Consider the following 16,959-nt stretch of genomic DNA (forward strand, 5'->3'; position numbering starts at 1 on the left):
CGAACAGAACACGCTGTTCCAACGAAGTGGGACATTCAACAAAGACTAGAGGGCAAAGGGACAAGGAAACCACGAGTAGACAGGAATTGGATCAAACTTGTAAAGAAAGAAAGAAAGAGAGAGAGAGATAAATATAGGAACAAATCTACCCAGATACCACTCCCTTGGTAGTGCTACAATGTTATTCAACAATGTTGGAAGGATTGAAAGACTATTTATCTGAAACATATAACTAAGAAAAAAAAAAAAAACCCCAACCTACTGCCCTGGGGACTAGGGTAGCGGATTGTGACGTCGTGACGGGCTGGAACCACTGCTTATAAGTTGTTATACCTGCCAGGTATGCGCACTCTCATACACTGTCATATCCAGTGTCGCGTTTGAGGCGGACAGACTCGCAAAGAAAATGTTTCGCTTCGTCCTCTTGACTGTCGCCTACCTCTCTGTCGTAGCCAGAGCCCAAGGTATGACTTAACATATCGTTTTTATTTCTTTTTGTGTGTATATCAAACACCAAGTTTAATTGTCTTTTAATAGCAGTTTTCCATTCCAATGGTAAGAATCGAAAAGGCTTTATTTCTGAACGAAAAGAAAGAATGTTACTGGACACACACACAAACACACACAAAAAAAAAACCTCGATGAGGTTTCTATAACTCTGAGGAAATTAGACTTACCCATTTTTTTTATTTTTTAATGTCAAGACAATATAAACTTTAACGCTTTCTGGTTGTAGATCCTGCATTAATAGTATAAAATAAACCTTTTAAACTTTTAAACGGCAATCATAAGCATGATAAGCACGGATAAGTATTATTTCCTATTAGAGTCAAACCCATTGAATGGTGACATTTTGTTGCAACTCAGCAAGCCGACCTGTAATGTATCAGTTCATTGAAATCATCCATAGAGCACAAATTTGTAAGTAGCTACCATTTCTCTTTGACCAGGCAGTTGTTACCGTGTCAACTCATTCTTTCTCATGTAGTCTATTATGACGATGCAATTTTACTATGATTAGATGTAACTTTTTCCTCAATATTTCAAATTCTCTGCTTTATTGAATGATCACTCGTACCATTGTGAATGGCATCACGCTTTCAATCATGATTGTAAAAAAATTGTTTGTGACAGTACAGCTGCGATAAAACGTTCGTAAGTCTCATTGGCTGAGCGGTATATTAAATTCCTTCAAAATAAAACTAATATCTCAATTTGGTCGTTACGTCAGACACTTATGAAGCCATCGTGTCATAGTGTGTATCTTCGTCTACAACCAAACAGTGGTTTATCTGATTCCTACACTGTAAAATGTAACAGATATGCTTCGTAATGCACAAAGTCCGCCTTGTCGAATACGCCATCTGTGTTTTGTCGGCAGAATCCTGTAAGTTAAACCTATATTATGCCAAGTAGGGTTTAACAGAAAAGAAAAAAAAAATATTTTGAACTGATTATCCTTGCCACGAAATGTTTTTACTGAAAAATAAGCGATATACATTTCATTTCCTGTATAATTATACTAACCAATTGCTTAAACAAGACACTGTTTATTCAAAGTTCCTTTCCGCCACTTGTTTACACATTGATGATTATGCTAAACTACTTAGTGTTTTAAACGTATATGTCACACAAGTGAAGGAGGAAAAATATAGAAATAAAAAAATAGACGTGAGAGAGAAATAGAGAGATGGAGAAACAAGGCAATAAGAAGGAAAAAAAAGAAGAAATAAAGAAATACGTTTTCAAAAGATTCTTAATCATTTTACAGTGTATCGGCCAGCTTGAGATGCGTAGGTGATTTGTTCGATAACTCTGCGCCTGCTATTTGAAAAAAAAAAAATCTTGAATGGTTGATATTGTGGTGGTGGATAAAAGAAATGTTGACTGAGTGCGAAGGTTTCTTGCCGGACGATATTTTGTTATAAACTGTTGTAGATAAGTATGACTTAATTCTTATAACACATGAACAACATAGCTGAAAATTTGAAAAAAAGGCACTGCTTTACCCTCGCCCAATGCAAACTAAAAACTGCATAGGACCTGCGTGCTCATTAAGTTGCGCACGAATTATCAATCTGGCTGCTGAGGTTTGTATTTGTTGCGATTCTGGGATGTTATTGTTCGGTAGACCATTATTATGAAATACCATTTCAAAAGTCAAGAGGAGACATTATGTGAGCATGAACAAGTCTCTCTCTTTTGATCTTTTAGAAAGAAAAGAAAGAATCATTTCAATCCTGTGCAAAGCAAACAAGGCCGCTTTACAAAATTTGATTCACATGAGTAGACAATGTCAAATGTTTATCCAGTCTCACATCAAGAACCCTGGCAGAGTCAACAGTCTGTATCAGAGTGATACCTTTAAAGAGGAAATCCAGTACAAATATAAATCAATCTGATAAAAAGAGTAAAATCTTTCGAGTTTAACGGTAAAATTTGACTGAAATCGGATGAAAAATAAGGAAGTTATGACATTCTGAAGTTGTGCTAATTTCTGCAAAACAGTTCTCGTGCAGTGGATGTGAATATGCAAATGAGTGAGCTTGGGTATAACCATGTCATACCCTCACAATTTTCCATTGATCGTGGAAAAAAAAAAAAAGCCGACGAAAATTCACGGTTTCTGTCATTGAAGTGTGAAACATGATGTTATTCCTGGTTGAATATTCAGAAAAGTGATCAGTTAGATATAGGATTTGAGCCTCGGGCATAACTGCGTTTGAATGAAAAACTGGAAATTTCAGAATTATATGTACAAACTATATGGTAAGTACTGTTGTGGGTGAGTACATGCTCACTTTGCATGTTCATATATAGACTGTACAATGCTGTTTAATCATGACTTTATTCAAGTACAAGGCAGTGTTAGAATGACATGTATACAAAAACTAGGTCCACCGTTTCATTCACAACGAATGGCAGGTTAAAACACGCACATGGGGTACAAAAAAACAAAAAAACTATTGAAGTTTACATTACCGCAACACAAAATCATATACCATATGACGCACAAACTCTCAAATATGAATCAAATATCAATAATATTACTGTGTTTCAATAACAACAATTGTATGATTATCGTCCACAATATTGATACAATAATTATCGTTAAAGAATTATGATGAAGTAATACAAACATACAATATATAAGCCTTATCATCATCGTCATCATCATCTCATCACATCTTCACCAACTGGAATCTTTATTTGACTCTGTGCGCCGTACCCCCCCCCCCCCCACAACCACCTATTAATGATAAAACCCTATCTTTACAACTAAAACCATTTTAGAAATAAAACACAAATTACAGTATTAACACAGAATTTTGCATTTTTGAGTTGACCCTTCACCCATGATTCATTCTTCATATATAACGATAATCTCATAATATAACCTCAGCTTTCCGAACATATGATTTGACCTGAGATTCCCTTCCCTTCCCAACAGAAACAGAACACAAAAATCTATATATAAAAGAAATACAACCCAACCGCAGCGACAAAATAAACTTTCACCTACTATCCTCCTCTCCTACCTGCGGCTACCCTTCTCCTCCCTGCACTTTGACTAAGTTTTGCACTTTATCATGCGTTACGTTACAATACACGACAGTCGACTGCTTGCGGGCCCATTTTGACTCTCTTTCAATAGCGGAGTCAATCGCTTGGTTAACAACACGATCAGTTTTGACCCTAGATCTGGTGGAAGCGAGAGATTGAGACTGACGGTAAATGTCACATAGGATGGGAAAATAAATTAACAGATGTTTCTTAAATTCTTTGCAGCTTGACCATGATTTCATTGTGAACGAACTCGCATACTTCGGCTGGTTTGCCACTAAAACAAGCGAACCCAGACATTTATGAGGTTCTTCTTTGATTGAACGAGTACGTCCAGTGCCGATTGAATATTCAATCTCTTTTGGGACGCCACCGCAGATAGAGAGACTGCAGTATTTGGAAGGCTTTAGCAGGAGTCCCATTGATGCTGTGCTTGAGTGCAATTTGTCAATTATTTTTTGATGTTGTACTTTGTTGTTCGTAATCAAATTAAAATCGTCTGCGTACGGAGTTGTTATGATTCTGGTGCCATTCAGATCAAACCCCAGTCTTTCCTTCATTTGTCTGAGATACATAACAGAACATAACAGAACTAGAAATGTCGCTTTGGCGACTGGTATGCCTCCGCCATAATGCATGATTTTCCCAATAGGTCTAGATAGTACATGTGGACAATGTGTGATTACATTTTCACAAAATTGGCAAAATATTGAAATGACAAGTTTGTCACAAATGTGTTGAATGTTCACCTTCCTTGACCTAGGTTTAATTGGATGAATAGGAGAGCATGTATCTAGGGATTTAAGGACTTTTAACTCGACTTTGACCCATTCATACATTTAGGCATTCAGTAATTTTCAAGGTACAGGTGTGGAGAAAAAGTGCAATTTCTGAATTGAATAGTAAATTGTTACCATTTTCATCTGGCCCTTGACCCTAAAATTGATAAGATAATCACTTTCAGGTAGAACATGCATAATATGTACTAAGTTTCAAGATAACTTGAGCCACTTCCGAGATATGGAGGAAAAAGTTAGTTCAGCACTTTCACTTGATCTTTGACCTTTTGACCTTTGAGGCAAAAAAAAAAAGAAGAAAAAAAAACTTTCCAGAGAATTTCTATTAGGTTACACATGTATGCATACACCAAGTGTTAAAAAAAAAAACCCTGCTGGCATTGCATGATAGGAGGGAAATAGTAAAATTTTGAAGTGTTGCACTTGACCTTTGACCCCTGACCTTTGACCCCATGAACCTCATGAACCCCATGAAATATACTATGTTCCATGAAGATACCTTGAACAATTTTCCAAGGTATGGAGAAAAAAAAAAGAAGTTTTAATATTTTTACTTGACCTTTTGACCTTTGACCTTTGACCTCATGACCCAAACTTTCACCAGAGAATCTTGATTGGGTAATACATGTATACACTAAGTTTCAAGAAAATATCTTTACGTATTCAATAGATATGGTGGAAATAGTGAAATTTTATGTATTTGACCCTGACCTTTTGACCTTTGACCTTTGACCTCATGACCCAAACTTTCACCAGAGAATCTTAATTGGGTAATACATGTATACACTAAGTTTCAAGAAAATATCTTCAGGCATTCAATAGATATGGTGGAAATAGTGAAATTTTATGTATTTGACCTTGACCTTTTGACCTTTGACCTTTGACCTTGAGCATGTGCACCCAAAAGTTGATAGGCACAACTTCACCCCCTAATACACATACATGCCAAGTTTCATTAGGATACCTCAACAGGTTTCGATAGTTACCTTGTCCACAAAATTCATTACGGACGGACGGAAGGACGGACGGACGGACGGACGGACGGACGGACGGACAACCCGAAAACATAATGCCTCCGGCACCACTTCGTGGCGGAGGCATAAAAAGGATAGGTAAGAGGGGGTCTCCCTGAAACACAACTTTTTTTAAACCTAAGAGGTTGAGACAACCATTTGTTACCTTTTGCACTACCTTGCAATCTATCGTATAAATTGTCGATACTGGTCGATATACACCGAAATATTGATTGGCGCATGAAAACGATGCAAGGAATGTGATATTAACTCGTGGCTAACAGCCAGATCGAAAAACGTTAGATGCACCGTGCGTTTCGTGGCTTTACTGTGTGCAATGATCTCACGTAAGACTTGATTATGCACAACGCCATTGATGAAAGCCTTCTGCACATTCGGGTCAATGAAACGACTTGTAGTCAGCTTGCTAAGCGGTTTGCAAGTATTTGGTGAAAAATTTTGTTTACACAAGAAGTTAACGAAATAATTCTGAAATTTTCGGGTGCATTTGTATCCCCGTCCTTGTGTATAAGCGTTACATGGCAACAGGACCAGCTCTCGGAGGTGGGGTGGTCATTTGTTTTAAGAAGTTGAGAAAATAGAGTGGCCCAAAAATGCTGAACACAAGGAGTATTTCTCAGCAAACCGTACATATTATAGGCCATCTGGCCCAGGAGAGGAGGAATCCTTCTTGGTTTGTAACACCAATTTTACTTATTTGGGAGTAACCGGGATTAAATCAAATTCATGGTTTGATTCATCCACGTTGGGAACCATTGGAGCTTATTAAAGTCAATGTGCTCAGCTCGGGAGTATCGTTGTGGATAATACTCATCCGCCGTTTCTTTCGAAAAGGAAATAGTTTGGGTAGCTTTGTTAAAGGCGCTGTAACAGACTTATTTTGAGAATTTCCAGAAGTCTTTTCTGTAGAGATTTTCCTGGTAGGCTGCCGTTTTCCAGCTTTCCTTTAATAACATCGCTTTTTCAGAAAAAGATACTGCTTTAACTGCTGACCGAAAGTTTTTTCTGTCCTCCTCAGTGCTTTCTTGCTAAATGCTTTTCGACGGAAAATGTTTTTCTTTTTTCGCGCGTCAGCTAGAGTTTTCGCTTCATAAATATTATGTTCGACGTATGCTCGTGAGTTGTTTTCTTTGACGAAAACTCCCAAAATTCTGATCAGCGACTGGTTACAGACTGGTCACCGACCTGTTGCTGACTGTTTGCAAAACATTTCGCGACTGATTGCCAACCAGCTCGCCAAAGGATTGCTAACAACAACAACAACAACAATAATAACAACAACAACAACAACAACAACAGCAACAACAATAACAACAAAACAGATGACAAATTGGCGACTGCTCACAGGAAGACTTGCAATTTGTCAGCAACCAACTGGTCGGCGACTGGTCAGCAACTGGTCGACGATGTAATGAGGACCATTAGAATTGGTCGTCGATTGTTTGCTGATCTTCGTTAAAGGACAAGTCCACCTTCATATACATGTGGATTGAGTGAATGCAGTAATATTAGTAGAACACATCAGTGAAAGTTTGGGGGGAATCGGACAGCCCTTTCAAAAGTTATGAATTTTTGAAGTATCTGCATGCACAGTCACTGCTAGATGAGAAGACTACTACAGTGAATGATGTCGCATGCGTACAACGCTATAAAGAAAATATAAAGAGAATTTCACAAAATTTTACTTTTTCAAAAAAGTGCACATTTCCTCGACTTGTCACTGACGTATGTTAAAGGTAATATTATTCCCCCTTGCCTTCTGAAAGAGGGAAGTCAAGTGTTCTTTTTAATGCGAGAAAAGTGAAAAAATGTTGAATTTTCTTTATATTTTTTTATATCGTTGTACACATGTGACATCACAAGCTGTGATAGTCTTCTCATCCAGCAGTGACTGAGCAGAAACTTCAAAAATTCATAACTTTTAAACGGATCGTCCGCTTTTCCTCAAACTCTTGCTGATGTGTTCTATTAATATTGCTGCATTCATTCAATCCACATGTCTATGAAGGTGGACTTGTCCTTTAAGCTCTCGGCAACAAGTTAAGGATCCCTCTCTCTCTCTCTCTCTCTCCGGTTGCCTACCTCCGACCGTAATTTTATGCTAAAGGCCAGAAATCACTAAAAACCAGTCCCGAAGAAGTTGGCAACCAGTCAACTACCGGTTGCCGACTTTTTTTACGACCAACTTAAAGGACAATCCACCCTCATAGACATGTGGGTTGAGTGAATGCAGCAATATTAGTAGAACACATCAGTGAGAGTTTGAGGAAAATCGAACAATCCGTTTAAAAGTTATGAATTTTTAAAATTTCTGCTCAGTCACGGCTGGATGAGAAGACTACTATAGCTTGTGATGTCACATGTGTACAACCATATAAAGAAAGAATAAAGAAAATTCATCATATTTCGATTTTTCTCGCATAACAAAAGAACACTCGACTTCTCTCTTTCAGAAGGCAGGGGGAGTAATATTACCCTTAACATATACGTCAGTAACAAGTCGAAGAAATCTGACTTTATTTAAAAAGTAAAGTTTTGTCAAATTCTCTTTTTATTTTCCTTATATTGTTGTACGCATGTGACATCACACACCGTAGTAGTCTTCTCATCCAGCAGTGACTGCGCAGATACTTTAAAAATTCATAACTTTTGAACGGATTGTCCGATTTTCCCCAAACTTTCACTGATGTGTTCTACTAATATTGTTGCCTTTACTCAATCCACATGCATATGAAGGTGGACTTGTCCTTTAAGACCAGAGAAACCTTTTGTTGTTGAGGAATATATTTCTTTCTTATTTCAGGCTGCTTTTTGCCTTTCTTTCCTGTTTTCTGTGGGTGTGAGTATATTGTAGTCATACAAACTAGAAAGTGAGATAAAGGAAGGAAATTCTCAAAATGGTAAAAGAAAACTACAACAACAACAGCAACAAAATCAATTCAAGTTTGTTTGTTCATTTTTCGTAACACCGTATTGACGGAAAGGATCAGCACCCACAAACAAACAAACAAGCACGCAAACTAACCAAGAAAACCCAACCAGAGTGTGATGTGTATTATTTTTTGGGTAATCAGATGCGGCTTATTGGAACAGAGTTGGTCAGGACACCCTAGATCGCGTCTTGGCGGTGGACCAGAATCAAGGAATTGCCAAGAATGTCGTGCTATTCATTGGTGACGGGATGAACACAGCCACGATCACCGCCTCCCGCATCTACCGGGGACAGCTCGCCGGACGTTCCGGGGAAGACGATGTTCTCTCCTGGGAGACCTTTCCAAACGTCGGCCTGATGAAGGTACAGATAAATGTCATTTGAGGAGAGTCATGAAAGAGAATCAGTGAAGCATTGAGATGCATGTTGCGTTTTTGTTTGTTTGTTTGTTTGTTTGTTTACAGACAGTTAAAGTTAATACAGTTAATACTGAGAAGATTGAACTGTAATTGAATTTTTAGTTTAATTTTCCATATTTTTCCAAACTAATTGAAAGCCAAAAGGTAAAAGATATCAATTTGTCAAATCATTCGCTTTTAGAGTGTGTTTTGTTATTTTTTGTGCAATCATTTCAAAATCTTCCTCCGCCATATATCACACTGTTGTAGATCAAACCGCGTCGAATTTGCATTCATTTTGAAAGAACCGTTTCACCGGAGAGGTTGTCTCTCTTCCACCTACCTGGTTTAACTGACAGTGACTGAGCAGGCGAATCATTTGCGTAGGATGCGAAGTCGAACAAAATGGCAACGTCCAACATTTGAAGTTTAGTCTGCAAAAGCTCGCCCAACCGGTGCGGGGTTTCGGAAGCGTATAGTCAAATTAATGTTCGCTGGCATCGTTTTTTATTTTAAAAAATCGCGAATTTTTTCCAGAATCCTAGTCTGTGACTGCCTTATGATTTGTTCTCGAAAATTAATTAAAAGTGGTATGGTATACAGGAAGGTCAAGTTAGTGGTACGATGTACATAGTGTACCGACAGTGTAGTGCTTTTGCGCCATTGATTCTATTTCTTTTGTAAATCTAGGGTATGCTGCTCTAAGTGGTATAGCTAGCTCTCAACGGCATAATTCTCTTGACTCATTGATAAGTTTCATTTCATTTATCATTCACTTTTATTGTACTATTTGTACAACTTGAGTGAAAAAAAAACTTTATAAAAAGCATACAATACAACAAAACAGTGTATCGTACTTTGATATGGATACACGCATGCACTGATTACGTTTAAATCAAATGAGGAGGAAGAAGCAAAGACCATAGCAGCTCCCCAATGATATCTAGAAATAACACATAAATAAAACAAAGCAAAAACAAACAAAGTAAAGAAATATTAAAGGGAAACACAAAGGCGATGTTTAAGAATTCTCAATACAGTGTATATGAAAAGCAGTTTTTCCTAGTGATACATGGTGTATTTGTAATCCATCTGTCCAACAGACTTACAACACCAACCACCAGGTGCCAGACTCAGCCAGCACTGCTACGGCCATCGTCACTGGAGTGAAATCCAAGTTTGGTACGGTCGGGGTGGATGACCGGGTAGAGCGCGGACAGTGCAGCAGCATATCTGAAGGAGTCAAAGGAGGACAACTTGACTCATTGCTCGTTCTGGCACACATGGAAGGTATAGACAACATTTATAACACAGCTCCAGACTTTAAAGGGATAGTACAGTATTGGTGGAGGCGAGGACTGGGCATGTAACTTTTTGCGAGATACCAAGAAACCACTTGTGAAATAGTACAGAGCATCCCATTCTAAGACAAATTCCAAGTTTATTTGACTGAAATCGATTTTGGATGGCTGAGACATCCAAAAACAAAGTGAAATAAAGTTATCGTAATAAAAGTTAGGTCCCACCGTTTATTAGGATTACTCTGTTTTGGTATCTCAGCCATCTCTAAACCAACTTTCATCATTAAATACTGAATTCCTCTTTGAATTACGTACTCAATTATATTTCATAGGAGGTTTCTCATTATCTTGCCCCAAAATGCCAAAAACCTGAAGTTAGGTCTCATCCAAATCTATACGATCCCTTTAATCAAAGTTACACTCACAACGAAAAATTGCGACGGGTTTAGTTTCCCGATCACTACCTGTCCATGGCTACCAAACTCCATTGTTGTCATCTATCACCATTACCATTCCCACCATAGTCGAGATTAACACCATTATTCATTAACATTCCCATCATCCTATGGTCAACACAAATACCATTCGCTGTTCCCATCATGGTACTGACTATACACCATTATTCATTACCATTCCCATAATGGTCCAGTAAAATACCATTACCATATTCCCACCATGGTCCACTCCAGACTAATACCAATACCACTCGGATCCCACTACAATACAGACTATACACCATTACTATACCCACTTTAATACAGACTAGTCTAAACGCCATTACCATTCTCACCGTAATACAGACTAACACCATTACCATTCCCACCGTGATACAGACTATCACGATTAGGTACCATTCCCACTTTTAACAGACTGACACCATTACCATTCCCATCGTAATACAGACTAACACCATTACCATTCCCATCGTGATGTACAGACTGACACCATTACCATTCCCACCGTGAAACAGACCAACACCATGGGTCATTCCCACTTTAATACAGACCAGGGAGGTCTCCCACCTCCCTGTACAGTCTAACATCATTACCATTCCCACCTTGATACAGACTAACACAATTACCATTCCCACCGTGTTACAAACTAACATCATTACCATTCCCAACATGGAAACCATTACCACTTCCCCCATGATGTAGACGAACGGCATTACCATGGTCACTATCACAGCCACCCTTTACCTCACCACTGCAATCCTCATATCCAATAACAACGGTCACCATCAGGTCTCGTAACTTCTGCCGCCACCAGAGAAGTATAGTTCTGGACCCTTTTTATTGATTTTTTTCCCGCTGACTGTATACGCGTTAAGCCGAGTGATGGCGCAATCCCGAGAACTGCAACCGCTGCTGCAACGAGAGTTCTCGGGATCGCGCCATCACTCGGCTTAACGCGTATAGTCGGCGAAAAAAAGAATCGATAAAAAGGGTCCACAACTAGACTACCACCAGAACTGTAATCCACAAAAATCCCTTGAGATGGCACAACCCATATTGTATATTATTGCAACCACTTCGTCTACCTCAGTTACCATCATCCTCTCTGCACAGGCATGCAGTCCGGACATCATCACCATAGTCACTGATTTCATTAAGATTGCTGACTATGAGAAGGAACATAATGTCCTTTCAATATATTGTAATGCTTGATGCTGTTTTACTTTGTCGGTGTTTAAGAGAAAGCCACAGGATTTGTCTCCACTGCACGCGTATCGCACGCCACCCCTGCCTCCCTGTACGCACACTCAGTGGACAGAAATTGGGAAGGTGACTATGAGGTGCCAGCCGACCAGTTAGCGCTCGGATGTACAGACATTGCCAGTCAGCTGGTCTACAACAACTCGTTCATTAACGTAAGTCCATGTGTTTTATATGTGTATAGATATATACATAATATACATATAAATATTATATATATAATATATATATATACATATATATATATATATATATATATATATATATATATATATATTATATATATAATATATATATATATATATATATGTATATATATATATATATATATATATATATATATATATATATATATATATTATATGTTCATCTTGGAATTTTCCACGTGTTGGACTTCGAATGTTGTAATTATTAGAAGAAAGAGTCTCAAGTACGCCATGGATCCAACGATTACACAAAAATTTTATTACAAAATTTTCGGTCTGCCTCAGACCTTCGTCAGTGCAAAGACAATGATGGACAATGATAAACATGAATCATAACAACAATGCTATGCGCGTCATGCGCGTAGTGCGTTGCCCTGGAGCTGCGTTGTCAAGGAGAGCGCTGATACGTATGGGGGTATGGTAGAAAGTGAAATCTCAATGAATACTGAACTCAGACTCAACAAAAGTTTCAAGTGCTTGTTTGAATCATACTATGCTATATATACTCTTTATAAAAATACATAGCTTTATATACGTCCTTGTAATAATAGACTTTAGCGACTCTATTTTTTTCGTAGATAAACTTCGAAGAAAAGACGCATATAAAGCATTGATTACAAATGGAGAAGAAATTAAAAGGAATGAGCTAATAATACAACTAGTTATTAGAGCATCTGTTTACTGTAAAAATAAAAATTGTATATATATATATATATATATATATCCCTAGTTGGCACCTTAGGGAGACATATTGGGGGAAGTGTCTTCATTAGGGAGACAACTGGTCATTAAGGAGACAATTTTCGTGTCTCCATTGCGTAAACTGCCATTGAACATGTATATAATAAATTTGCATATAAAACAAACGGCAATGTCTTCCAAATGACCCATCTAGGAGTATATATATATATATATATATATATATATATATATTATACGGATAATCAAGACATCATATCAAAAAAATAGTGTTCAGTACAAATATAATGAAATCTCAACATTAACTCAATTAAAATCTAACTCAACAGTTCCGAGCGTATGTGTATATTATATGCATGCCAATGTATGCTATATATACTATATATAAATACATTACTTTATGTATACATCCATGTAATATTTGACTTTTGTGACTCCAAAAAAGCATGTAAAGACGCCTATCAAGCATCAATCAAGCATCAATTACAAATGGAGAAAAACATGAAAAAATAAGCTCATAATAATCATAACCAAATATCGAAGCATCTGTTTACTGCAATGGTGAGAATATGATAAATTTGCGGATAATCAAGACATCATATCTAACAAAAAAGGTAAGTGGTCAATGCGAAAGTAATAAAATCTTAACATTACCTTTTGTAAATAATGGAAAATATGCATATAATATAGGTCTAGTCTCAGATTCTTAGAGATTCATTTCTTCACTTCTTGTAGAAAGAGAAACTGCTTAACCATCCAAGGTCCTTGTTGAGTCCTGTTTCAAAAGACCTGGTTTGGATGATGAATTTCATTTCAGCCAATTTTCTGGCTTCTCTGTCTTTGAAATTAGTGCCGATGATACAGAATTGCAGATCCCGAATTGAGTGGTTGCCTTCGTTTCAACAATCACAGAAATTCAATTCAGCACAAGTCATCACTACCAGTTGCCGAACATTTCAACTCAGGCAACCACTCAATTCGGGATCTGCAATTCTGTATCATCGGCACTAATTTCAAAGACAGAGAAGCCAGAAAATTGGCTGAAATGAAATTCATCATCCAAACCAGGTCTTTTGAAACAGGACTCAACAAGGACCTTGGATGGTTAAGCAGTTTCTCTTTCTACAAGAAGTGAAGAAATGAATCTCTAAGAATCTGAGACTAGACCTATATTATATGCATATTTTCCATTATTTACAAAAGGTAATGTTAAGATTTTATTACTTTCGCATTGACCACTTACCTTTTTTGTTAGATATGATGTCTTGATTATCCGCAAATTTATCATATTCTCACCATTGCAGTAAACAGATGCTTCGATATTTGGTTATGATTATTATGAGCTTATTTTTTCATGTTTTTCTCCATTTGTAATTGATGCTTGATTGATGCTTGATAGGCGTCTTTACATGCTTTTTTGGAGTCACAAAAGTCAAATATTACATGGATGTATACATAAAGTAATGTATTTATATATAGTATATATAGCATACATTGGCATGCATATAATATACACATACGCTCGGAACTGTTGAGTTAGATTTTAATTGAGTTAATGTTGAGATTTCATTATATTTGTACTGAACACTATTTTTTTGATATGATGTCTTGATTATCCGTATAATATATATATATATATATATATATATATATATATATATACATATATATACTCCTAGATGGGTCATTTGGAAGACATTGCCGTTTGTTTTATATGCAAATTTATTATATACATGTTCAATGGCAGTTTACGCAATGGAGACACGAAAATTGTCTCCTTGATGACCAGTTGTCTCCCTAATGAAGACACTTCCCCCAATATGTCTCCCTAAGGTGCCAACTAGGGATATATATATATATATATATATATACAATTTTTATTTTTACAGTAAACAGATGCTCTAATAACTAGTTGTATTATTAGCTCATTCCTTTTAATTTCTTCTCCATTTGTAATCAATGCTTTATATGCGTCTTTTCTTCGAAGTTTATCTACGAAAAAAATAGAGTCGCTAAAGTCTATTATTACAAGGACGTATATAAAGCTATGTATTTTTATAAAGAGTATATATAGCATAGTATGATTCAAACAAGCACTTGAAACTTTTGTTGAGTCTGAGTTCAGTATTCATTGAGATTTCACTTTCTACCATACCCCCATACGTATCAGCGCTCTCCTTGACAACGCAGCTCCAGGGCAACGCACTACGCGCATGACGCGCATAGCATTGTTGTTATGATTCATGTTTATCATTGTCCATCATTGTCTTTGCACTGACGAAGGTCTGAGGCAGACCGAAAATTTTGTAATAAAATTTTTGTGTAATCGTTGGATCCATGGCGTACTTGAGACTCTTTCTTCTATATATTATATGTATATATATATATATTTACATATATATGTGTGTGTGTGTGTTTGTGTGTATGTGTGTAAATTGAGTGAATGCGGCAATATCAAAAGAACACATAAGTAGAATTTGAGAAAAATCAGACAATCCAAAAGTTATGCATTTTTTAAGTTTTGGTATATATAAACAGGATTTCACAAAACTTGATGTTTATGAAAAGTGCACATCCCCTTGATACTGACGTATACTTAAAATAATATTTTTTTTTTTCTCTGAAAGCCTTGAGCGCTTTTGCAGTGAGCGAGCTTATTTCTCTTATGTGCTGTCTTTACATCGTTGTACACGAGTGTGTTGCAGTCTTCTCATTCTTCAATGGCAGCTCCGAAATTTAAAACTCAAAAATATTGAACAGATTTCCAATTTTCCTAAAACTTCACCGATGTGATCAGCCAATGTTGCTTTCATCACTAAATCGACATACTTTGATACTTGAGTTTCATTCTCGTTTAATTTCACTCCACAATTTTCCTACATGCTTCTAAATCGTATCTATACACTGCTTTTGGGGTACTGACTCAGCTTTGTAGCTGGCAATTTTAGAGGTCCTGTTTACTTTTGGGTACAATAATTTAAAAAAAAAATTGTTCAAGATATCACTTTTGATGCATATGTGTAGGTCAGTTGTATCACAAAACATCCTATCATATACAATATTTGCAATAAAGCCTAAAATATAAGCAAATATCACTAGTTTCCTCATTAACGCATAACTGTAGACGGTTTAATGTGGAAAATATTTTTTATTATAACTATTGTTCACGTTTTGTATATTTAACAATACATAACATCGATTATATGGGTTCAAATTTTACATTGGTTATTTTTATCCCTAACTCACATTTTAGAACTATTCTGAAGCACTAATGCTGGTTGTTGTTATTATGCCTCCGCCACGAAGTGGTGCTGGAGGCATTATATTTTCGGGTTGTCCGTCCGTACGTACGTCTGTACGTACGTCCGTACGTCCGTCCGCATTCGTTTACGCGATAACTTGAGTAATATTGACTAGAATTTTACCAAACTTGGTCCAAGCATAAAGTATGATGGGGCAATTACTTGATTAGATTTTGGGTGAAATCGGCCAAAGGTCAAAGGTCAAAGGTCAAGGTCAAACCAATTGTATCCGTTTATGCAATAACTCGAGACTGGATCTAGCAAATTTCACCAAACTTTGTCGGAGGATGATGTATGATGGGACAATTACTTGATTAGTTTTATAGTGAAATCGGACAGAGGTCAAAGGTCAAAGATCAAGGTCAAATCCTAAAATATATCTGTTTACGTGATAACTCAAAACTGGATGAAGCAGCTTTCACCAAACTTGGTCCAAGGATGATGTATGATGGGGCAATTAGTTGAATAGATGTTAGTGACATTGGCAAGAGGTCAAAGGTCAAAAGGTCAAGGTCAAATGCTAAAAATGTTGCTATTTCCCACATATCTATGCAATGCCTTAAGGTATTTTAAGGTCAAATCCTAAAATTTATCTGTTTACGTGATAACTCAAAACTGGATGAAGCAGCTTTCACCAAACTTGGTCCAAGGATGATGTATGATGGGACAATTAGTTGAATAGATTTTAGTGACATTGGTAAGAGGTCAAAAGGTCAAGGTCAAATGCTAAAAATGTTGCTATTTCCCACATATCTATGCAATGCCCAAAGGTATTTTCTTGAAACTTAGTGTAGACATGTACTACTGGGTAAAGATTCTCCAGAGAGAGTTTCATGTCATAAGGTCAAAGGTCAAAAGGTCAAAGGTTAGGTGAAAATGTTGCAACATCACTTTTCTCGCAAATGGTTCAATGTATCTTCGTGGAACTTGGTACATACGAATGTACTGACTGGCAGGGATTATCTAGGGAATTTAGGGGTCATTTGTCAATAGTCAGGAGGGTCAAAGGTC

The 16,959-nt window shown here is 36.9% G+C and overlaps 1 protein-coding gene across 1 annotated transcript in view; it reads left to right on the forward strand.

Moving 5' to 3' along the window:
- The first annotated feature begins 381 nt into the window (after positions 1–381).
- Positions 382–16,959, forward strand: part of LOC140244276 (alkaline phosphatase-like) — a 40,158-nt gene continuing 23,580 nt past the window's right edge. The window contains exons 1-4 of the mRNA XM_072323922.1: positions 382–464; positions 8,470–8,690; positions 9,829–10,015; positions 11,721–11,896. Coding sequence (XP_072180023.1) covers positions 407–464; positions 8,470–8,690; positions 9,829–10,015; positions 11,721–11,896 — 642 coding nt within the window. The 5' untranslated portion in view covers positions 382–406. The remainder of the gene's footprint in view (positions 465–8,469; positions 8,691–9,828; positions 10,016–11,720; positions 11,897–16,959) is intronic.

The sequence above is a fragment of the Diadema setosum genome, chromosome 21 (genome assembly GCF_964275005.1).
Source record: "Diadema setosum chromosome 21, eeDiaSeto1, whole genome shotgun sequence".
NCBI classification, from domain to species: Eukaryota; Metazoa; Echinodermata; class Echinoidea; order Diadematoida; family Diadematidae; genus Diadema; species Diadema setosum.